The 25217-nt window shown below is 42.2% G+C and overlaps 1 protein-coding gene and 1 long non-coding RNA gene across 2 annotated transcripts in view; both read right to left on the bottom strand.

Annotated features, from left to right (window-relative positions):
• Window positions 1–25217, bottom strand: part of LOC135707717 (uncharacterized) — a 335458-nt gene that overhangs the window by 184321 nt on the left and 125920 nt on the right. The gene's annotated exons all lie outside the window — the stretch shown is intronic.
• Window positions 10479–13828, bottom strand: LOC135707735 (U4/U6.U5 tri-snRNP-associated protein 1). Its single transcript, XM_065229618.1, has 3 exons — window positions 13422–13828; window positions 10717–13166; window positions 10479–10656 (listed from the first exon to the last, which is right to left on the bottom strand). The coding sequence occupies exons 1-3, from the start codon at window positions 13762–13764 to the stop codon at window positions 10516–10518; spliced, it is 2934 nt and encodes a 977-aa protein (XP_065085690.1). The 5' UTR covers window positions 13765–13828; the 3' UTR covers window positions 10479–10515.

The raw sequence follows: 25217 nt of genomic DNA, 5'->3' as shown, positions 1-25217 counted from the left end.
AACTTCTGAAAGAAACTTCTAGAAGAAGCTTCTGGAGGCAGCTTCTGGAAAAAACTTCTGGAAGAAGCTTCAGGAAGAAACTTCTGGAAGATGCTTTGGAAGAAACTTCTAGAAGATGCTTTGGAAGAAACTTCTGAAAAAAAAAAAAACTTCTGGAAAAGGCTTCTGGAAGAAACTTCTGGAAGAAACTTCAGGAAGAAACTTCTAAGAGAAGCTTTTGTACGAAACATCTAGAAGAAACTTCTTGAAGAAACTTGTAGAAGAAGCTAAGAAGCTTCTAGAAGAAGTTTCTGGATGAAACTTATAGAAGAAGCTTCTGGAAGAAACTTCTAGAAGAAGCTTCTGGAAGAAACTTCTGGCATAAGCTTCTGGAAGAAACTTCTGAAAGGAACTTCTGGAAGAAGTTTCTGGAAAAAAAAACTTCTGGAAGAAACTTATAGAAGAAACTTCTGGGAAAAAACTTCTGGAAGAAGCTTCTGAAAAAGACTTCTGGAAGAAACTTATAGAAGAAGCTTTTGTACGAAACTTCTGGAAGAAATGTACAAGAAGTTAAGAAGCTTCTAGAAGAAGTTTCTGGATGAAACTTCTAGAAGAAATTTCTAGAAGAAGTTTCTGGAAGAAACTTGTAGATGAAGATTCTGGAAGAATTTTCTAGGAGAAGCTTCTGGAAAAAACTTCTACTGTGTTACCTGACTTATGCATAGCTTTTGCAATGCAAAATTAGACGAACTATACGCTGTATTCGGGGTACTCGTATACAACGTATATTCTTTATAAGTCAGGTAACACAGTAGGAGATGCTTCTGCAAGAAACTTCTAGAAAAAAGATTCTGGAAGAAACTTGTAGAAGAAGCTTTGTAATAAACCCTGGGAGATTATTCTATAAGAAGATTATTGAAAAAGCTTTCAGCAGATGCTTCCTGAATAAGCTATTCTATAGAAGCTTCTTCTTTCAAGCTGGGGCTGCGTTAATTTTCGATAAATTTAATGATAATTTTCCAAAAACAGTAATTCAAAAAGTTAAAAGTTATCAAACATTTTAAGAATCCGTAAAAAATTTCCGGTACTTTTTAAAAAATCCCTAAAACTTTGGAACACCCGTAGAATTTGATAAATCCGTAGAACTGACTACACTGGTCCAAGGCAGAATGAAAAAAAAACAAAAACGGAGGGCTGAGTGAGATAGCGTTACGTGATTTTAGGGGGGAGCATTGTCAAGCGTTATTTATTGTGACAAAGAGGGAGGAGGGGTCCAAAATCCGGACTTTTTGCGTTACGTAATTTGTGTATCGCGCCTAATTTGTACATTTGACATTTGGTCATTGGCTGAATTTGCGTAAGTGTTAGTGTTTTGGTATCTGCACTTGAAGTCCGTGTTTAGGCATTCGCTACTATGCACACCCGGTTGTCATTAGAATGGTATGTTAACCGTTATGTGATAGTCCAAAAGAACACCTTTAGGAGCTCGACAAGGGTACCTTTTGGCACCATTGCATAAAGAAACTTATCCTCTTTCTGAACATTGCCAACAATGTCCATCCAGAATCGTCTGGTTTCTTTTTTTAATTTATTATAGAGATTTTTAGCCGAAGGCTAGTTTATCTCTTAAAATCGTCTGGTTTCCGGAAATCCGGATTGCCTGTATAATGTTCCAGAACTAAGCGAAAACGGCAAGAAAAGTTTTCGCTAGAATTTCGAAGGAATCGATATCAAAGTATCAGAATCTCCTTAAAAAAAACAATTTCAGCTTACTTAAGCAACAGTTTAAGGTTTATCCCCGGAACGGCCAGGCAGGCTCCCGTAGAGCCTCTAGTGGCCATAGAAATGTTTGGGAAGAAACCCCTGCAATATGGGTATCAAAATTCATGAATTTACAGCAGGATATTGTTTATCATAATTTTGTGATCATCCGATTGATTGACCATATTGTAGGGGTATCGTAATTCATGTTTATCACAACTATGTACGTGCTTTAAACGTCGCTAATCTCTATGGGATGCTTCCCCTGATATTCAGATGACGAAAGAATGGCATGGGGCATAGTCTCCTATTGTAAATTCATGAATTTTCATACCCATATTGTAGGGGTTTCTTCCCAAACACTTCTATGGCCACTAGAAGCCCTACTGCAACATGCCTCGGAATCGGAGCTGAAATTGTTTCTTGATGAATTTTTAGTTCTGGAACATTATACAGGAAATCCGGATTTCGGGGAACCAGACGATTCCGGATGGATATTGTTGGCAATTTTCAGAAAGAGGATAAGTTTCTGAATCCGATGGAGCTAAAAGATTCAAAATCGGTCAAAATTGGCCGCAGTAGCAAGCATTTCAATTTTGTGGGTACCCGGGTACCCTTGTCGAGCTCCCCTTCGAAGTTCCTTGCTGCAATATGAAATCTTTCTTCAGGAAAAGTTGTCTTTCCATGAGTTCTGAGATGTCACTGAATTATGGTTTCCTGTCGTGAAAATAACTGTATAATTTCTAAACTTGAAATCTGAAAAGGTACCCGGGTATTCTGTCGATCACATAACGGTTAATGATGCAAATCCATCCGTAAATGAACAAGTTATAAGCGTTTAAAACCTTACATAAATTCGTGACGCTGCTTCGATGAAATGGTACCCCATACCTTCGATAAAGACGTAGTCCTATGCCAAAAAAAAGCTCAGAAGCTTGAAGAACTTCTCAGCTGTGTTGTTAGTTTTTCACGGAGTACAATCTGTAGATTGGAAAATTTGTTTCCATTGCATTGATGATAAATGTCAAGTCAGATGACTTTTTTTCAAAGAACCGTAATTCTTAAAAAAAATCCTGGGTATCAGAAAAATCCGTTGAATCTGAAGTTTGATCCGTAAATCCGTAGTTTATTTAAAAATTCGTAGAACTACGTTGAGCTCAAAACGAGTACATACACCACACCGTAAGGGGTTCGGAAAACTAAGGTCGTGGAAGTTTTGAAAGACTTTAGTGATTTCAGGGTTTTGAAGAGTTTTAAAATACTCAAACACGTTCTGGGAACAAGAAAGAAACGTTTTGAATACTTTAGGGACCTTCGGAAAATGCCATCTTCCACTGCGAACTGATAAAATCAGAGCAGTCTTTTACTGATTCCAATAAAAAAATCTTTTACTATTTCCAAGAAGTCCCATTCTAAACAGGTTCATCATCCTAAGGAACATCTCGTTTTGCATAATCATGTAATCTCTAATGGCTGCATGGGCGACAAACATGCAAACTACTCAACAAACAATAAAGGTCCAAGATGCAGGAAACTCCTCGACCGAAGAGCTCGTTCGGGTGCGTAGATTTCGAATTCAGCCAAGATTCCTGGAGAGTCGATATCACCAATAAGTACTTTCGCTGCGAACACGGCCTGACTAATCGTCCGCCTATGTTCGAGTGTTTCAAGACTCAGGAGTTGACAACGATCTTCGTACGGCGGAAGGTTCACAGGGTCATTCCAAGGAAGGTGACGAAAGGCATACCGAACAAATTTCCTTTGAACAGATTCAATCCTCGCTATCCAAACTGCTTGATACGGGCACCATATTACCAACAATCAATACGAAACTAACGATTTTAAATTGGCTCACCACTTTAGTAGCCTATTGGTCCCAAGCAAACGATTAACGTACCCTATTCTAGTTGAAATTCTATTACTACACTATGTTTGTTTTGATTCGCTATGAAAGTTTGACAGATAACATCAGGGGTGTGTGGATTCATGCAGAACATGCAGGGGTGAATGAAATAGCTTGGGACTGCTTGGGACCGTTGTTCTGGTACTGAGTGAGCCAAAAATAATAATGATTTTCTTCGGGACCCAGTGGTCTTAGAGTTACCTCTATGGTAATACCATAGAGGTAACTCTAAGACTAGAAGGTCCCGAAATAACGTGCTCAACTTTTTGGCTCAGCTCTGGTACTATCTTCGGTCCCAAGCTAATCGATTCACCCCTCGAAACGTAGGAAAAACCAATAACCCCTCATTTTATCTGTCAAACTTTCATAGCGAATCAAAACAAACATTGCGTAGTACTAGAATTTTGACTAGAATGGGGTGCGTTAATCGATTTGCTTGGGACCAATAGGCTAGTCAAGTAGTGAGCCAACTTAAAGTCGCAAGTTTCGTAGTTGAAGATGCTAATTTCAAATAACAGAGGAGTAGATGAAAGCATAGAGTTGATAGTTCCGTTAGAGTACGGCAGTGTGAAGATTGTATATAGATATTAGAATAGCGAGCTAGGACAACTTTTAAGGAAGGTACAAATCGGTTTTTTCATCTCTCTTTACCAAACTCCCCCTTTGGAGAGGGATGGTAAGGGGTCTCCGTAGATCTACGGATTTTACAAATTTTTGCGGAAATACGGATCCGTAGGCAAAATCTACGGAATTCGGTACAGTTTCTACGGATTTTTTCTTCAGTATACGTCTGCCTTCAGAATCGAATTTTACAATCTAGAGTATAATCTGATTCTGAACGGAAAGAAGCATAAAGTAAAATACAACCGTTTTCCGCTTTTTGATAGAATTGGCGTTGACGACGACTCTGTAGCTCTTCTCTCCTATGAAATATCCCGTAAGCAAACGTCAGGCTGTGCGTGAAACTCTTCACTCCGGAGAAAGCTCCCATAATATACTGTAAATCTTTGCTTGAAGAAAAAAATTTCGACGGTGCCGTGTGAAGGCGAATAAAAGTCGTGTCGGTCGACCTTAGTCGACACATTTTCTATGATAATCGACTGCCTTTGCTTCCGACACTTGCAAAACAAGCTTTCATATAACAGTGGGTACCAATGTTATACGATAGGCTCTGTCATACGACACTGTCACCGAAGGCCGTAACGAATGTATGTATTTGAGTTTTTCTCATAACAAGAGCTGCTGATGTGTGCTTGTGTGAATTCTGAAAATAGCAAGCAACGATGTCCTGGTAATAACATTTCTGATCAGAAATGGTTTAATTTACACCAAATTGAGGAATTAGAACGAAATCACATGTGTCATATTATAGTTATTTGATAATTTTCTTTTTGCTCGAATGTTGTTCTACTGTTTGCGTTGTGTAAGAGAGACGCCGCTCTCTTCTCCGTCAGCTCGATGATGATCAGGCCTTCAAAGTGTTCATCAAAAAGCACGTAATCCATAAGTCGTCGTACTTGTCCGGCTTTATAAAGGAAACTACGGTTAAAACGTGGCTTTCTTATTGGAAGATTGCCGCAAAAGCTCAACGCAGATGTCGCCAGTGCATGACGATGATAATGTTGACAGACTGCATATAAAATTCGTGAAAATAAGCATTAAATCATAATTTTCATCAAGCCTGCGTAAATCCTTCCAATACAACATTCGAATTGAAGAAGAAAACGTTTTTACGATCAGACTTATGTGCATCTTTGACTTTTCCAGATGAACTTTCATAAGATATATTCATTTCATTTCACGGCTCCAACAATGCTGCATCGTAAATATGATGTAAACAGAAGTAAATTGCTCAATTACTCAAAATAAAGATGATTTGTCATCTTGTTATCACTTTGACGACCATCTAGCACCATTTTATAGTATGGTGCGTGTTGAGTAAATCAAGTTCCGGTGCGTTTTCCGTCGCAAATTGTGAGTGTCAATGTGTTTGCTTAAAAAAGGCCAAAATGAACATTTATTGAATAGTGGCGTCCTATACAACCAATTCTCTATTACCATCAGCATGATACAACATTTCCTAAGTAAATTCACTTAATTTCCACTTTCATCTTAGTGAAAATCGCACATATTCACCATTTTCCGAAAAATGCAGCTGCGCAGGAGGTAACCTCTCCCTGTGGGTGCAAACTTGTTATGCATAATTTGCCATGAAAACATCTCCGATCCATACCGAAATAATAACAAATAGTTTTCAAACACGTTTTCTTACACGATTCAAGCAAAAGTTTCCACGGGAAATTATTAGTTTTTCTCTATGGATATTTGCCCCAAAAAGCGTCTGTTTTTCTTGGAAAATTTGGAAACTATCCTCCTTCTAGTAGTTCTCACTTCGAAATGTAGGTGGCGAAAGCTTGGAAAAGTTTCACTGCAAGATGCCGATTAGATTACGACACCACTGTACCACCGCTACGGGATCACAATTGATCAGATCACCATAGATGGTCTTGAAACCCCTGCAGTGGATCCTCAAATTGAGCTGCAAACCATTGCCGTGGATAATGAGACAGAATTGCTCCTTGGGCAACAGGAAACGCTCCTTTGGAATAAGGACAAATGCCTGGAGGTCACTCCCACGCAAAACAGGGTTTATTATATGACGAGTACGGCGAAGAGATAGCTTTTCCTGCCATATGTTTTGACCATCTACGGAAATTCAAGACAGGGATTCGGATGACATATTTCATGATGGCATCCAGTGAAACTCGTCGTCAAGACAGGCGTGTGGGCAAACCACAACATTTGTTGTATATGACAATGAAAGTTCTACGGCTTAGAGTTTCCGAAGGCTTGCAATACACTTTTAAGTGCACGGGGACAAGCAGTACATTGAGCGAAATCTATCCTTCCTCAAATCAATACCGAATTCAGTACAGTATTGGTAACAAAGGAAGATAAATTTGTTTACCATGATGCGACAATTGGGAAAGCCTACGATGCTCCACACACTTAGTGCAAATGAGATGAAGTGGTCCCATTTGTTGAATCTTCTACATTTTCAGAAGGACGCAATGGCAATGACTTAACAGATCCTATCCAGGAATTGACTGCACTACAAAAAGCAACTCTGGTCAATGATGATCCAATCACGTGCTGTGTGTACAAGCTGGTTCATACGATTGAGTTTTAAGCACCGTGGATGAACATTTATCCCCGGGAAGCAATCAGTGAAAGTATGCCAAAAACTACAGGTGCAACAGTATCATGGTATTCATGCCTGTCAGTGTTGAGAAAATATCAAAATATCAAATCTCACCAACGCCCAAGATTACGCTTGATTTTCGTGGACAAAAATCAACAAGCAAACTACTGCGGTTGATTTTGCAAGCTGTGATATCGCAGCTCGGAATATCAAGCTAACAAAACTCACCAACTGCAAATCTCACCAAACTGTGGTGAGATTGAGTTTAATGAATTTTGCTCTACACCCGAATGCAACCGAAACTTCCATAACGGCTTGCAGCAGTCCCTTCGCGTCTGCCATCGGTGAAGATTAAAAAGAGATAGCAAACTATGCTTTCTCTTTCTAAAAAAAAATGATGTGCAATGGAATCATTTTTGTGTCGAGTCAACTCTCAGTTTGATTGTTGCCCTTTGTGAATAGTCTCGCATTATCAAAGGAGCTTGTAAAATCAATATCAAGCATGATATTTTGTTCCATTATCACGCGTGATATTGCGAGCGCATGAGAGCGGAAAAATATCAATTGATTTCTGATTTTGCCAACACTGATGCCTGTACTACCATAGGCCCTTTTCAGGGCCACAAAGATTTTCCAAAAGAGTTAAATTTCTGAACATGTCCCAACTAAAATTCATATCAAAAGCTTCTTTTCAGGGCAATCATAGTCATACTAAAGAGTATAAACAGAGAGAACCCCGCTCAAATTCCAATTCCTACACAAAACACAAGTCCTGCTGCAGTTAACAAATAACATTTATTATATAAGACCACGTAGTCCGACGTCACTATTGCGTACAACCCCAGAGGGCTGTCCCTAGTAATTTTTCAAAAGTTCATTCATCGATTTTTCATTTAACGTAAAATATCACCATAGAACTAAAAAAAATATCACCTTCGGCTAAAAAAATCCGTAGAAATCCGTAGATTTGAATAAGTCTACGGAATTGCATAGAAAACAATCTGGCATCTCTGGCAGCGGTTCGTGCTGGGGCTATCACGCAGAAGGACTGGGTTTACTTCTTCAAACAGCTCCAATTCTACTACTAATGCTGATAAATCAATACACATTAATACCTGCCTCAAGAAATAACATTCATAAAAGTGCAAACTATAGAATTTAGTGTAAACCTTTTTTAATTTATTTTCTAAAAGTTCCGTTCAAGTTCCGCCAGAAGCTGCTTAGAATGCTCTTCAATTATGATACCGGAACTTTCAAGTTCTTATAACGACTTAAAAATGAGGCTGCTTAGAATTCTATAGACCACCTCCAACCAAGCTGCTTAAGCCACAAATAGCCTTTTATCAGTACTTTTGGTTACTTGGGGTACGTCTTCAGTTGGGCACTGAATCTGACATCAGCGATGTGTCGAAGCGGATCTGAGAGAAAGTTTCCAAGCCACCGATAATGCCATCTACGGAACGAGCCGAACCAGCGTCAAGAGATCCACTAAAGCTACTTTTCAAGTTCGTCTGCACCGTATCAATCAACGGTGAGCAACGCCAAGGACAATTATTCTACGTGGTGGAGAAGTCCCTTCAGCTGCTAGGGATCGCATGCTCGATGCTTTTGGGTTGTTGTGACCGGACCGAGGTTTTCAGCCTCGGCCACGGCTACACGAATTAGCGATGCAGCTCCCACGGGGGCGGCTGCTTCTATTGCTGCTGCTGGTGGTCCGTCACCTCCAAAATTCGTTACAAGAAAGTGAAGCGTGATAGTCCGTATGTAAACGGAATCTCATTGGTTAGAGAATTTTGATTGGTTAGCAGGTATAAATGTGAGATACCTAACCTCAGCAGTCAAGGAGAGAGCAGCCGAGAACCTCGATCCGGTCACGACACCTATCAGTGCCTACTGCAACCGTGTCACCAGTTCTTCTACCACTGTGGACACCCCCAAGGCGGCATTTCCGGCAGTCTTCCGAAGTGAACTTGGATTGTGTACGAAAACAAAACTCAAGCTAGAGCTCAAGCAAGATACAGTACCGACGTTTCGCCCTAAACGTCCTGTGGCTTACGCCATGTACAGCGCGGTGGATGACGAGTTGGACAGATTGGAGCGAACCAAGATCATTTCACCGGTTGATTTTTCCAACTGGGCGGCCCCGATTGTAGTCGTCCGCAAGGCCAACGGCTCCATACGGATTTCTGGGGATTATTCTACCGGCCTCAATGATGCCCTGCAACCGCATCAGTACCCTCTCCCGTTACCGGTAGACATTTTCGCCAAGTTAGCCAACTGCACCGTGTTCAGCCAGGTAGGCCTTTCTGACGCCTTCCTCCAGGTCGACGAAGATAGCCGAGATCTTCTTGCCATCAACACCCACCGAGGATTGTACCGCTACAACCGTCTACCACCAGGAGTCAAGACAGCACCAGGAGCATTCCAGCAGCTTATAGACACCATGTTGGCTGGTCTCCCGTGCACTTCTGGTTACCTTGATGACGTGGTTGTTAGCGGAAAAGACGCTCAGGAGCATTGGACCAATCTTCGTGCAGTGTTGGAGCGGATTCAAGAATTTGGTTTCACCATCCGGCCAGAGAAGTGTACGTTCGCTCAGCCACAAATCAAATATTTGGGCTACCTGCTCGACCGCAACGGGCTACGACCAGATCCAGCGAGATTCAAGCTATCATCGACATGGCTCCTCCCACTGATGTCTCCGGCGGTTAATTATTACGATAAATTCGTCCATAGAATGAGAACTCTTCGCTTCCCGTTGGACGAGCTACTCAAAGCTGGCACCGAATTCCGTTGGACAACACACTGCCAACTGGCGTTCATGAGCTCCAAGGAGATTGTTGCTTCAGATTTGCTCCTCACCCATTACAACCCGAACCTCGACATCGTCGTATCGGCAGACGCTTCTTCTGTCGGTGTTGGTGTCGGTTACAGCACCAACAAGAAAAAAATAGAAGAACACTAAGAACCGCGAACACGCGTAATTTGAAATCGTCTTGTTTTATCGTAAAATACAGTTTTAATTTGTTTTAACTTTACGTGTCGCGTTTTAATACTGCCATTCCGAAACGGCCACCTCGGAAACACGTGATCGTAAAAGAACTGACTATCGATTACCAGCGGAATACCTGATGTGGCGAAGAAGCTAGCTGATCTGCAATCTCCTCTTTAGTATAATAGAGCCTGAATGTTACCGATTTCAGCTGTTGAATGTTTGGTAAAATTACCAAGGTCGGTAATAATGTCTAAGTGTAGCACGAGCATCAAAGTCAAGAAGAAAAGTAATAGCAGCCTTTCAATCGCAGGATCCCTAGTTCGTCTCTCAGTTGCAGTCATTGCTGATTCACTGTTTGGCTTCCCCACAAAAAAACGCCTCTTGCACGACAGCAATGGATCTATAGTCCAACCGAACTCATTACCGACGTATCGCTCAATTATGTCCCTCCCTCGACAGAGCAAGATTGGCCAACCTGTATGGGACCTGTCATCGATGACCGCGTTCCAACCAACTGTACAGCAACCAATTCCCAGAACTTCCATCAGCTTTATTGAACACTTCTGCGGAAATTCTAGCGAATAGAATACGGAGAAAATCTTTGCAAACCCATTAAAGGCATAATTCTTACGATATACTTACTGTCCTCCTTTAGGAGGCGACAAGCGGCGGCCCCTAACGTTTATGCTTCACAATGCTGGTGTTCTGTTTACTGCCACTGAGCACCACGAACGCCGACTGGGTTTCCTTCTGCTTCAGCTGCAGCATATTCAAAGTTCCCAGCGGGGTATCCGTCGAGCTCATCTTCTTCATCAGCTGAAAACGAGAGGGAAATTTGAAATTATTGTTAAACAACCGAATAAGCATTAGACTCACCCCTTCCTGTTCGTTCTTCTTCAACCGCTTCTCGACCTTGTTCTTGCCGGGTCCCTTGCCGTGGAACTTGTGCGACAGATAGCGGAACGCTTCCTTCGGTGTCAGCAGATGCCCATTGTCGTCGATGTACTCCAGCTTCACATTTGGTTTGAAAGTTTCCCTCTCCTTGAAGTCCATGATCGGTCCGCTGAACCGATCCCGGCGCGAGTACTTGTCATCGTCGCCGTAGTTTTTGTCCTCAATTGAATAGTTCTGCGCTTGAAGATGAGCGAACCGAGCGTTCGATGGACGGTTGGATTCTTCCTTCTCCAGATAACCCTTGGATTGGGCTAGCTGCAAAGCACCCGCCACGCTGGAAGCCACGTCCGGTTCTTCATCCAAGATGGCAACGTCATCCACGAGGACGGCAGAGGTGCCCAGTTCTTCCTGTTCCTGTTCGGTGTTGACTGAGTTCCACGTTCCAGCAGCGCGATCTTCCAGCTCGTCCTGCTCCTTATCGCTGTGCTGTTCGAAGTCCATCATCTCGTTTACGTCTTCCTCGCGATTTCCGGCCAAGCCGTAGGTTGGAATGTCACCGAGGGTTCGGCAGAATTCGGCCGTTGCATTCAGCAGAATGGCACCATCTCGGGTTCGCGTGTCGTAGCTGGAGTTTTCCTCGTCGGATTCCATTTCCGGTTTGATCTCTTTCTTGATCTGATTAGGATCGAACGGAAGTGCTTTCGAGATGAGGGCTTCCTTCTGTTTGAGCCGACGGGTTCTCGAAAGGACCGCCTGCAGATCTTCGTCGTCTTCTTCGACAGTTACGTTGGTTAGATCCTCCTGGAGAAAGGGGGTGTCATCGGTCACGATGAGGTCTTGTCTTCTGATCCGGAATTGTAATTCTGTCTCGGTGGCAGTCGGTGCAGAACGTCGAGCGGACCTTGATCCTAGATCCTGGCTGGATGATGATTCCGGAACGGCTGCCAGAAGATCGTCTGGGCGCAACTTTTGGCGGATCTTACGGACTTTCTTCTTTGGCTTTTTAAACGAGGCCAGTTCAATTTCGTTGTAATATTCCGAAGCCAGCGTCAGCGGAACAATATCCAACGAGTCTAACTTTTTGTTCTGCAGTTTGGCTCTGATTTCCAGCTGCCTTCGTTTCTCCGAAGCGTCATGTTCCGCATTGGAACCGATCGTGAAGCTGGACTTTTTCGATCCACCGATCTCTTCGTCGTATTTTCCAAGAACGTCTCTCTCCTTCGGAAAGCCAAACTCATCCACATCATCCTGGTTATACACATCGTATCCGTATTGATTGGGTTTCTGCTTTCTTTTTTCAACATTCTTCTTGTAGCGTTCGTCATCGATCATATTTACGTTGACCAGCGTATCGCCAACTTCCTCATCCAAAACATCGGCATCTTTCAATGTCAAAATAACCTGGCGACCTTCTTGGAACTCTTCCACGTCATGCTCTACCCTCAATCCTCTCAAGTCACGTTCTTTGTAGGCCTCTCGTCTCGAATCACGAACCTCCTGATCCACTAAATCTCCCACCCCAAATTCTTCGTCCAGCTGATCCAGCAACTTTGCCCTCTGGTCAGCCTCCTTCTTCAGACGGTGCTTGTCCCTCGTTTTGATGGCCCAGCTCTTCAGATCATCCATCTCTTCATCCTCCCCGAGGGTCTTAACCTTTTTCAACTTGTCCTCAATCGCTCGTCTTTCCTTGCGCTCCTTCAGCTTCTCCCGTATCTTCTCCTCCTTCGTCTTCGCCGTCAAACTCGATGCTGGCTTATGATAGAATTCTCCCAAATCATCCTTAATTCTCTCGTAGCTCTTCCCGGTTTTGGCATCCTTAGGTGCATCCTCATCTCTCTGGGAAGAGCTGCCTTCCGGAATTGTAGACGGACCGACTTCCAGCGGTTTCAACCCAAGTTTCGCTCTCAGTTTGTTGGTTTCCTCAATCGAAAGTACATCTCCCGCTCCGTTCGCTGAAACCGGCGATGGCGATCGTTGACGGACCGAAGGAGGTGGCGGAGGCGTAGGTGACCTTCGGCGACTAATCTTAATCGGCGGTGGCGCCGGCGGAGGCGATGGAGATCGTCTACGAGGAACAGTCACTCTTGGTGGCGAAGGTGACCGTCTACGAGGTAAAGCCACCTTTGGAGGCGACGGTGTACGTCTTCGGGAAACGGCCACTCTGGGTGGCGACGGTGTACGTCTTCGGGAAACGGCCACTCTGGGTGGCGAAGGTGTACGTCTTCGAGAAACGGCCACTCTGGGCGGCGATGGTGTACGTCTACGAGTTATAACGATTCTTGGTGGCGACGGTGTCCTTCTACGGGACGCCATCACCCGTGGTGGTGGCGACGGGGATCTGCGTTCCGGTTCTGGTGACGGAACTCTTCGGGTAATCGGAGGCGGAGGCGGTGGAATATCATCGTCCACCGGGACCTCTATGCAATCGGAACCTGAAGCGAGAGAAAAGCAAACCGTTCAAACGGGTTCCCATAAACTTACACTCATGACGTCAGAGGACCTTGGAATTAGGATTGGGTGTCCTGAAAAATAAACGAGGAAAATTTGCTAGTAATTTCCAATCAAACCAAACGGGAAGTGCACAAGATGGAAGAACACTTTCCACTCTAAAATCGCCTACATTAGGATGTTCTTCCACCTGCAACCTATCTACTTCCCGCAAAAAAAAAACAATCATGACTACTTACTATCGCTGTCCTCGGCCACCTCGACATACTCCCGCTCGCGTTCCCGCCTGTGCCGACTGCTGTTTCCACTTTCCTGGCCATTGCCCTCCTCGTATCGATTCGACGCCGACGGCTTGGTCCGCCGTTGGGACTGTTTGTGTTCACTCCTCTCTTTCTTGTGCTTCTTGTGCCGATGACTCTTCTCGCCAGTAGTGGTCGATTCCTTCCTATAGCGTTCCGGGTATTCCTCCACCACCTCATCTTCCCCGGAGAACGAACGACTGCGCTTCTCTTGCGGAGATCGGCTCCGCGAACGGCGTTTATGTTTCTTCGATTCCTTCTTATGCTTTTTTGATGAACCCATCGCTATTGGAGCACCTTTTCAGTCGGTTTTAATCGAATTTTTCACTAAAACTGAACGGCAAAAATACCTTTTCCAAAATTTTTGGCTAAACGAAGAAACGTTTATAAAAATATGAACTGCCTGACGGCTGCCGTCAGAATAAATAAATGAAATAACTGGCATAACTGTTATACAGCCGAACCTTTTCGATTGGGAACAGCTCTATACACATTCGTCATACACTGAAACAAATATAATAGTTAGGAATACTATTTTGCAGAGAACACTTATTTTCAGTATAACCAACAATCAATACGAAACTATCGATTTTAAATTGGCCCACTACTTGACTAGCCTATTGGTCCCAAGCAAATCGATTATCGCACCCCATTCTAGTCGAAATTCTAGTACTACACAATGTTTGTTTTGATTTGCTATGAAAGTTTGACAGATAAAATGAGGGGTTCGTGGATTTTCCTATGTTTCAAGGGGTGCATCGATTAACTTGGGACCGAAGAGAGTACCAGAGCTGAGCCAAAAAGTTGAGCACGTTTCTCCGGGACCTTCTGGTCTTAGAGTTACCTCTATGATAATAGCGTCTCCCATCGATCTGTGAGCTGAAAATAGCTCGGAATGTCTTAACATGGCCGTGAGGATGCAAAGAGAAAGTCGACGAAGAGAATCTGTCAATGTTACTTAGGACCTAATGCATTGCATTAATGCATTAATGCGACATGAAACGATTGATTGCATTCCCTAATAAAATTGTTATGGTTATTTTGCTTAACGTTATCGTTTGGGTTATCGTTCGTTTATGGTATTTTTTATTATGGTGAAAGGTGCAACCAGAGACGATGTTTTATAAGAGACGCGCGGAGAGAATAAAAGTAAATCTGGTTGCATGGCCAGCTAAGTTAATTTGTCTGCAAGTTTTGTCAACCCGCAATTTTGTGTCTACTTCGAGTGACTTTTAATTTGAGTGACTGTCGGCTGGTGAAACGAAGTGGTAGTGATTATTGGAAAAATTTCATTGAAATGCATGGTATCCTTCTGTAATAATCGAGGTAACAATACACCGAATAAAATGTTTCTTCTGGTTTCCCAAAGAGCGTCGTTAGAAAAGTGGTTTCAATTCTGTTCGCTTCATCCCGATCAAAGTGTGACGGAAAGGCCTTATGTAGCGTAAGTAATCTACCATATTGATGATTGAATTGTCGTTTAGATGAAAGTCTTTTTTAAACTGATTTATTATATTTCAGCTACATTTCAATTGCGATTAAGATATATAGGGAAAGTGGATGTAATGTCAGCCTTAATGCCCCTAATTTGGGCCCATACATAAATTCAGCAATCGACTAAATTTCCAATAGCGACCAAAAATATCCATTAGTATCGTCCCAATGACGCGTTCATCTAGATAAAATTGATGAATAGCAGATTTTTAGCAATGGGCTCAATCTTAGATCCATAGGCCAACATTAGAGCCATTTCCCTTACATCGGATAATGGACTTGATAGTGGAAAACTATTAGTAATTGCGGGTGCAGTTTCTGTTTTTTAAATTGTTGCGGATTTGTGCGAGGAAACAGATAATGAAATTTATGATGATGTAAAAGATTATAATAGGTCTGACCTGATTGAAGATTTTTACTTGTCCATACGCAAACTAAGTTATAACAACCGGTGGAAACTAACGATTTTAAATTGGTTCACTACACAGAAAAAAAAAAGTTGTTGAATATTACATCCAAACTGCTGCAACCAGGTCAATCCATCGGTTGTGTAATATAACGTTGTACGATGTACATCTATTTTGTGAACAAAATTACATCCATTGATGTAATATTGTACCTGCTTTTTGCTATTACATCATTATTTCATACATCAGCTTGAATTACATTGATCGAAATTACATTTTTTTTTTTTGCTGTTTTCTTGACTAGTCTATTGGGCGATCTATTGGGTCCTAGCAAATCGTTTATATAACCCCATTTTAGTCGAAATTCTTTGTGTAGAATTACCGTTAATTAAATTGAAAAAACCATTGGTAGAATTAAAAGTTTACGTTGGTTCTTTTTGGTAGAAAGTCTATAGCATTCAAAACAAAATTCATCCAACTGTCAATTCAAAAGTAACTCGTTTTTTACTTTTAAAAGTAGAAACTTTCAAATCGAATTGTAGAACTGTCAAAATAAAAACCCATGTTTTTTAAATAGACTCACGAAAGGATTTAATTTAAAAGATGGGCATTTTTATCGCAACGATGTATGTTTTCATCTCAAAAATGAATTATTTTTAATTCGACTGCTATATGCTTTGAAAAATAAACAACAATAGAAATATTTTATTTAATATATTTTCGCTTATTTATATTTTTGATGAAGACTGAAAGGGCACTGCATTGTCTAATCATGGGAAGCATTTTACCGAAGACAACAAATCAAAAAGACTGGCAACTTTGCCAAAATTCAAGCGACAGATACAGTAGCGCTGCGCTTGAGTGAAGGTGGAAGCAATGCATAGAAATTTTAGCAAAAACACAAACCATTCTTCTGAGGTTGTAATCTTTTAAAGGAATACGGTGCGGATGGGGCGGACAGGAAATAACCAGGACAACACTTAACAATGAACAAGTTTTATTAACGATAAAGTTATCTTGGTATGACTGCTCTTTTCAGTGTCTTGATATGGAATAACGCTAGAAAATTGATTGGAGTGTTCAAGACAGCAATCCAACGCCTACTTTGTTAACACCCCCTCTCGTTTGGATACTCCTAGCTTCGTCCTTAATTCCTCGAATCGACCAGCGTCCAAGGACTTGGTAAAGAAGTCAGCTAATTGGTTCTCACTTGCAATTGGTTCTATCAGCAGCTTCCCAGCGGTGACAAGATCCCGAAGAAAATGATGTTTGATATCAATATGCTTCACTCTCTTGCTCTCCACGTTCTTAGCCATGCCGATGCACCCACGATTGTCTTCATATATGGCAACTGGCTCGATCTGCTTTTCCCCCAAATCGCCTAGGACACCAATCAACCATATTGCTTCCGATGCTGCAGCGCTTAACGCCACTCTGCTTCACTTGATGAAGTGGCGACCGTTGTATGTTTTTTACTAGACCAGGCAACAGTCGATCCAAACACCTGGAAGACAAATCCGCTCACTGACTTCCTGTCCTCGGTATCGGTAGCCCAGTCTGCATCCGCGAACCCAACTAGTGGTTTTGCTTGAACATCCCGGGTTAAAGTCAAGCAATGATCCATCGTCCCTCTCAGGTAACGCACTACTCGCTTGAGCGCGAACCAGTGCTGTTGTCCGGGTTGAGCTTGGAATCTCCCCAGGTACCCGACAGGATAGCAAATGTCCGATCTCGTTGATACCATCACGTACATTAAACTTCCCAGTAGCTCACGATACGGTACTCCATTAGCTTCGGAAACTTGACGATAAAGCTGCAACCCTTTCTCCATCGGGGTCCTTGTAGGATTGCATTCCAACATGCCAAACTTCTGGAAGATCTTTTCTAGGCTTGCTTCTTGAGACAGCATCATCTTTCCGTCTTGTCGATTGTAGCGTATCTTCATGCCAAGGAAATGGCTAAGCTCTCCACAGTCGGTCATGGCGAACATCCGGGATAATTCGTTCTTCAATTTCAAAATTGTTGACAGCTTCGCTCCCGCTATGAGAAGGTCATCAACATATAGTACGACGAAAATGGCATCTTCCCCCCTCTCGTCGGTACGGGTGTACAGGCAATAATCGTGCTTGGAACGAATAAAACCTAACTTCAGCAGCGCTTGATTGAACTTCTCGTTCCAGCAGCGAGGGGACTGTTTCAAGCCATACAGACTCTTTTTCAATTTGCACACCGTGCCAGCTCTCGCCTTGACGCCGTTCGGAACCGCCATGAATATTTTCTCTTGCAGCTCACCGTGAAGAAACGCCGTCTTCACATCCATTTGGTGGAAATGGAACCCTTTTTGAACACCGACAGCCAGCACAATACGGATTGTCGTCAACTTCACAGGTGCGTAAGTTTCGTTGTAGTCCAAACCGGCTTTCTGCAAGAAACCTTTGACGACCAACCTTGCTTTATAGCGCACAGGGTCTCCTTCTTCATCCTCTTTCGTGCGGAAGATCCACTTTGACTGCAGCGGTTTGACGCCGGTTGGGCATGGCACCAATTCCCATACCTTGTTGGCCTCCAGGGATTTCAGTTCTTCATCGATTGCATCCAGCCACAGTTTTTGGTCATTCCGCGCGTTAATTTCATCGTACGAATCCGGGAAATCTGGGAATGTTGAATTTTTTCCACCAGACGTTGCTCTGAACCCAGTTAGAAAGTCAAGAAACTTACCTGAAAGCCTGCGCTCCCGTTCACCACGCCTAGTGTTTGACTCTGAACAGTCTTCACCTCTTGATTGTGAAGGGAGCGCCCCAGGTTTTTCAAGTTGCTCCTCAGGTTGTTCGTCTAGTTCAACCTCATCCTCGTCATCACTTAGCACAGGCATTGCGTCTTCGAACTCAACTTGCTGGTCATCTGGCTGCTCTTCCAATTCAGCTTGCTGGTCATCTTCGACGGCCGGATACAGCATTGGAATCACCAACGGTACCCTCGAATCTTGACTGTCTTCAAAAGCGTACGGTAATGAATTCTCGTCAAATTTGATGTCACGGGCTACGAGGATTTTTCTTGACGTTCTATCCCAAAGGCGGTATCCGTTGGGAGCATAGCCCACCATCACCGCCTCGCGACTCTTGTTGTCCAGCTTTTTCCGGAGTTGACCTGGCACCCATGCAAATGCTTTGCATCCGAAAATCCTCAATTTCGATAGATCAGGTTTCACACCGGTCCAATACTCAGTAGGCGTACGGTTGTCCGATAGAGCAGCAGTAGGGCAACGATTTAATATATACGTACCGGTAAGCACTGCTTCCGACCACATGTACTTGGGCATATTCGAGTCGATCAGCATTGTCCTTACCTTTTCAATTAGCGTTCGATTGAACCTCTCGGCAACTCCGTTCTGTTGCGGAGAATATGCTACGGTTGGCTGGATTTGAATCCCCTTTCGCTTGTAGAATGCTTCTTGTTTCTTAGAGCCGTACTCACGCCCTTGATCCACGGTTAGCTTGCTGATTCGTTTTTCGAACTGGGCGGTCACCATCGCTTCGTATTCTTGAAAACGACCAAAAACCTCGGACTTCTTCTTCATCACATAGATACACGCAAAGTGACTATAATCGTCGATGAATGAAACAAAATACTTCGATCCATCCCAGGCCGGAGGATTGATTGGTACACACACGTCCGAGTGAATCCGCTCTAGTAGACGACTAGCTCTTTCACGAGTTCCGTCGAAGGGTTCTCTGCATTGCTTACCGAGCACGCAAGTGTCACAGAGCCCGATAGCATTGACCTTCGGACCAAATCCTTCCGCCACACTATACCGGGCCAACGTGTTCATCGTGGTCTGACTGGCGTGACCCAAACGACGATGCCAGAGTTTTCCAGCGTCCGATGCGCATAGATTTGCGGTAGCTCCTGACACGTCCAAGTTTAAATCCAATTCGTACAAATTACCTCGTAGATGCGCTACTCCAATTACTGAGTCATTCTTTTTCATCATCGCTTGATGCTTTTCACCACGGCTTGTGAATAGTACGTCGATTCCCGCTTGGGACATCTTCTTCACGGATAGCAGGTTTCATCTCAGCTCGGGCACGAAAATCACATTTTTCATTTCAAACTTCACACCTTCTCTTGATAGTCCAGTAACTTCACCTTCGTAGTTTCCGATAATTGAAACACCATCTTTGGCTACATCGATCACGAACGGTTGTTTGAGTTTCCTCACCGACTGCATGCATTCCAAAGTGTTCACCAGATGGTCGCTGCATCCAGAATCCACAACGAAAACTGACCTCTTATGTTCCGTCTTCGTCGGCATCTTGTTCACCATGAATTAAACTGATTTGCTGTTAACGGCCGCATTCACCTTACCTTCTGGCTTCTTAACATAGCAATCTTTTTGCATATGTCCCACCTTTCCGCAACGATCGAGGCAACGATGGCATTTTCCGGTAAACTTTTTGGTCTTCTTATTTCGTCCTCCGACAAACGCTGCACTCCTATCTTCACAAGAATCTTCCATCCGATCAGACCGCTTGGATTCCTCCGCCAACAATCGTTGCTTCACGGTTTCCAACGTCAGGTCCTTTTCGTTTATATTCTCTAAAGCCATGGAGTCGTAGCTGTCGGGAAGGGTCAAAAATAACTGTGATACCATATCGTTCTCCTCCAATTTCGCACCAGCGGTCTTGAGCTGCCGTACGATGTCGTCGAACTGCTGGAAATGATGCCGCATTGAAGTACCCTCATTCATCCGAAGTCTTGCCAGTTGCTTCCGTAACAGAGTCTGACTTGCCACAGACTTCTTCGCGAAGGTGTCTTCGAGTGCCTTCCACATATCGCGAGCCGTCTCATTGTCCCGTACTATGCCAAGACATTCATCGGAAAGGAATCCGACCAGTAGTGACTTCGCTTTCCGATCTGTCTGCATAAACTTCGCTCTTCCAGCATCCGTTGCACCAGGAACTTGCCCCGTAAGCGCTTCTGAAACTTCCGCCGCATCCAGGTAGAGTTGAACGCGAAAACGCCAGTTCTCAAAGTTCGATCCGTTTAGCTGCGGAATTCCAGAGCCTTCCTTCGTAGACGAGCCCATAACCTACAGGAATACGGTGCGGATGGGGCGGACAGGAAATAACCAGGACAACACTTAACAATGAACAAGTTTTATTAACGATAAAGTTATCTTGGTATGACTGCTCTCTTCAGTGTCTTGATATGGAATAACGCTAGAAAATTGATTGGAGTGTTCAAGACAGCAATCCAACGCCTACTTTGTTAACATCTTTGCTATCAAATTCGTTCGAAGCATTTACCTTTGAGCGGCAGATGACGCGATTTTACGTGTCTAATAGCGTTCGTATGAGAAAATGGAAGAGTTGCCAGTCTTCTTGATTTGTTGTCTTCGATTTTACGCAAATTATACAGTTGATGATGGTGATGGTGAGAGTAGCCTTCCTTTCCGGCAAGACTGCTCAAAACACATAAATTAGTAAAATCAGAAACAAGATCGAAAGTATTCGAAAATTTCATCAACCTACCTCCAAATCCCGTAACTGGAATATCCTTCCGATACTTCCACTCGATAGCGTCAGAAGAGAAACAAGCGCGCCGGCGGATGAAAATGTGGGAAACTTGAAGAAACTGCTGCTGCTCATGTTAGCTGCTGGTTTCGTTTTTTTTTCACATGTCCAATTTGGTGGGAAACGGTGGTCCAGTACTGTCAAAAACTTTGCAATGAAGAGGTTTTTGACAGTTTTTCGACTTTTATTCAAAAAAATACACTTTTAAAATTACAAGCCGAAAGTGAAAGAAACACTTTTAACAACCTGCCACGTTCAACAACCTGCCGCTAGATAAAACCATAGAGGTAACTGTAGTATATAAGACATGCAAGAGAAATAAAATTAAAAATAAATGTACTCACACCTTTTCATAATTATTTATTAAATTATGACTGCAATAAAAAAATAGACATCCCTATTGAAGATGCCACTAATGAACGGAGCATAACAGTACGGAGGGGCATGTATTCACCAGCGCATACGTAAATGTGTATAGCTATGTGTGGCAATTGTGGAAACAGTAAGAGCTTGGTAAACTAATCGAGAGAAAAGCAAGATCGAGTGGATGATTGTGTGAGTGACAGCGGTGACAGTGTATCACTAATAGAGTTCTCCAGATGCACAAAAGTGTGCGTGAGACTCTTGCATGTCTTATATACTACAGTAACCGAGGGGGGCGACTCTATCTACGATGCAAAAAAGATTGTGTTTTGCAGTGGCTAGCTGCGCGCACGCTGAGTAGATAAAAAGAAGATTGACGACAATTCTGAAAATTTCCTGCAAAAAGATGATGAGCGATGCAAGTAGATGCGACAAATGAAAGAAGATTTTTCGAAGATTGATTCGCTAGTGTGAGATTTGTTGAGCATCTAAACTTGAGATTTAGATGTGACGCCCCCCTCGGAGGTAACTCTAAGACTAGAAGGTCTCGAAATAACGTGCTCAACTTTTTGGCTCAGCTCTGGTACTTTCTTCGGTCCCAAGCTAATCGATTCACCCCTCGAAACATAGGAAAAACCAATAACCCCTCATTTTATGAAATGGGCCGTTTTCTGCGATACACCACCGAGATTCTGCTACCACCGTCAAAGGAAGTCTCCGTTGAAGTTGAACATAACTTATTTAAAGAAAATATTTCATCCAGAAGGAAAACTGTTTTTTTTAAACTATCATTCATTATATTCGAAGCATGTTTCGTTTTTCGGTTTCTCGTCAGCAAAGTCTATAGCGATGATGCTGTACTTGGTTGGATCGGATTTACTTTTGAGAATCTTGAGATCACCAAGAACCCTTTCCTACCACTCATGTTTCTGTTGTTATTTTACGAGAGAAAATCGCATATGTCCACCTACCTACAGTTAATTCACATTCAACGTTTTGAAACGGAGGAATACGAATAAAAAGCACTTGGTGCCGCAAACAATGGTGCCGTGACCAGGATTGCGCGAACCGTAATGAAAGTGACGTGATTTTCCAAGTTAAAAATCCCAGAACTTTGTATATTTGTGTGATCAAACCAGTGTGCTATGGAGTATTCAACTACGCTACCGGCTACGATGGTGTGGCTTTTCAAGTAGCCATCTAGCAGAGCATCCCGCTCGGATCTAGCTCACCCTCCGATACTGCTGCAAACGGCTCAGTATTTGGCTAGAGGCGGATGCTCATTGACAACGGGCAAGTGTCTACGTTGGATATTCATCTGCCTGCGTGATTGCATCAGTGTACTTTTTTCATATCAATATTCATCGACCGACGAAGAATGAAGAATGACCAGTGAATTAATCATCGAAATCATTATATTATTTTAAAACCGTTGGTTTGGCGGGCCGGTATGTTCGTGCAAGCGACGTTTACCGCCTTTACCCTTAGCATAACATAATACTACTACCTGTCCATAGATGTCACCACTTGTCCATGTATAATTGTCACTGTGTTATTATTTGTCAACCGTATGAATAAATGCATATAGTTCGTATGCCTCCGCCATGGCAGGATGGCCCAACAGCCGGTCTGTTTTTATATATAAAAAATATCACAACGTAGGGAAACGAAGTTTCGTGCGCGATCATAATGGCACAGAGAAACAGATGAACATCCACGCCAATGCGCCCCATTTCGAAGCTTTTCCAGCATCTTTAAAGCTATTTTTTATTTCAACAAAATCTGGAATTCACATCGTTTCAGTAGTCAAAAAATTCTATTTTGTTTATAAACAAGACTCATATGTGAAAGGGATAAACGGAGTAAGCCAAGGAGTGACCAGACAAAAACATCGATGAACGTCGATTAAATTTTGAGGTACAGTGAATTACTCGCGAGTTACTTGCTGCAAAAAAAGCAACTCAGAGCAAAGCTGTCTCACCCCTTGCAACAATCTATTGCCTATGATATTGTGCCGAAGTTATGCCGAAAATGTGCCGATGGATGTGCCGAATATAATTTCGGCACAATGTGCTGAGTGACTTAAACGCTGTACAGACTGGAGAGTTATAACATGTTATAACGGTTGTCAAATAATTGCAACACAGAAACCACCATCAAGATAGCGCTATAACATGTTATAACTCTGTAGTCTGAACGTACTATTACGCCATAGAGATAATATATCATTAAAAACAGAAGTGTTCTTGACCTAATATACACAGGAATCAAGCTAAAACCTAATGATTCACAATTTTCTTGAAATGGTTTCAACCTTCCATCTTCTTGCACTTTTTTTTGTAATGAGTTAAACGCTGGCCAGACTGAGCAGTTATAACATGTTATAACGGTTGTCGAATAATTGCAACACAGAAACCACCATCAAGATAGCGCTATAACATGTTATAACTCTGTAGTCTGAACGTACTATTAGAGACAGACAAAGTTAGGCCTATAGGGTGATTACTGTTCGCTTATTCACTTCTAGTATAAAAACTATTGAACTTGTGGTATAATTTGTATACCAAGCATCGTTTATTTATCACTTAATTGGAAAATGATTAAGTTTTAATCTATGCATGTAAAATTTTATCTTTGAGTGGATATTACATTTTTTTTTTCGCTGTGCATGTTACGTGATATTTTTATACACTCAAAACATATTGAAATCTAAATAGTATAAAAGTTACGCTAAATCGCAACTCTCCTGACCGACGCATAGCTTGGTATAAAGAGAGAGAATGCAAGCTTAGTATAAAGTTGCGGTATTTTTTAGGATGTATTAAGACCGTTTATTCGTCAGGATGCGTTTTTTGATTGCTTTTTATGTCGTGACTGATAATGAATAAAAGTAAACAGCACTAATGTAGTTATATTTTTATTGTAATAATTTAAGATAAAATACAAATTGTCTTGCAGCTGCGTCGTGTTGAACGTTCTCAACCGAGCCTGCCAAATTATTTTCGTACTCCAGTTTCAGTTCCATTTGACAATTGAAGTGCAGAGAGATGTCCTCCTATCGGAAGTGCAGTTCATCCATGGTGTCGAAAGGTTGAATGCTAGCCGCCCAAGGTGCTGAAATGTGGAACAGATATAAGTAATTAACGATCTATGAAGAATCAATCCCTTTGATATAGACCTACCTCATACTCGCACGATAGATTGACCTTCAGACCGATTGTTGTAATGACATGGTGATTGCTCTACGTAACCCTTGGATCGGATTCTTCACAGGAATTCAGCAAATCCTGTAATGAAAATTATGTGGACCATTTAGGGACGGAAAAGAATATTATTTTTATTTTTAAAATTATGTTTTATTACATTACCTGTTGGTTGAAAGTGTCTATCAATTAGGTACACAGCAAAAAAAGTTGTTGAATATTACATCGAAACTGATGCAACCAGGTCAATCCATCGGTTGTGTAATATCACATTGTACGATGTACATCGATAATGCGAACAAAATTACATCCATTGATGTAATATTGTATCTGCTTTTTGCTATTACATCATTATTTCATACATCAGCTTGAATTACGTTGATCGATATTACATTTTTTTTTTGCTGTGTATATTGGTTCATATTAGACCACTAAACTACCGACGAAATCAAGATTGACGTGAAAAAATAAAGACTCGATCGAAAACCATTATGAGCGTCCTCGAAATATTTACCTTAATACAAAGTGAATGATTTCTATGCCTTTATTCCGACTTAGTGTAATTCTGAAACCAAATTATAATCAAATCAATGTTTAAATATTGATAAATCATAAAATGGTTAATTTTTAACCTTTCTATGATTAGTAATATTTTTGAGTGTAGGCTCAAAATTCGTATAACAGTATCACCCAGCT

This window comes from Ochlerotatus camptorhynchus, unplaced genomic scaffold (genome assembly GCF_037179485.1).
Source record: "Ochlerotatus camptorhynchus isolate MF236.1 unplaced genomic scaffold, CSIRO-AGI_Acam_v1.1 ptg000316l, whole genome shotgun sequence".
NCBI lineage: Eukaryota > Metazoa > Arthropoda > Insecta > Diptera > Culicidae > Ochlerotatus > Ochlerotatus camptorhynchus.
This window is presented reverse-complemented; position numbering and strand designations above follow the sequence as displayed.

What these genes read in the sequence shown, in the direction of transcription:
- LOC135707735 (XM_065229618.1), bottom strand. Translation starts at nt 13,764, where the DNA reads ATGGGTTCATCAAAAAAGCATAAGAAGGAATCGAAGAAACATAAACGC. An exon ending in GGTGGCCGAGGACAGCGATA is followed by an intron (nt 13,167 to 13,421) that starts GTAAGTAGTCAT and finishes CTCTCGCTTCAG; the next exon opens with GTTCCGATTGCATAGAGGTC. An exon ending in AGAAGAACGAACAGGAAGGG is followed by an intron (nt 10,657 to 10,716) that starts GTGAGTCTAATG and finishes TCTCGTTTTCAG; the next exon opens with CTGATGAAGAAGATGAGCTC.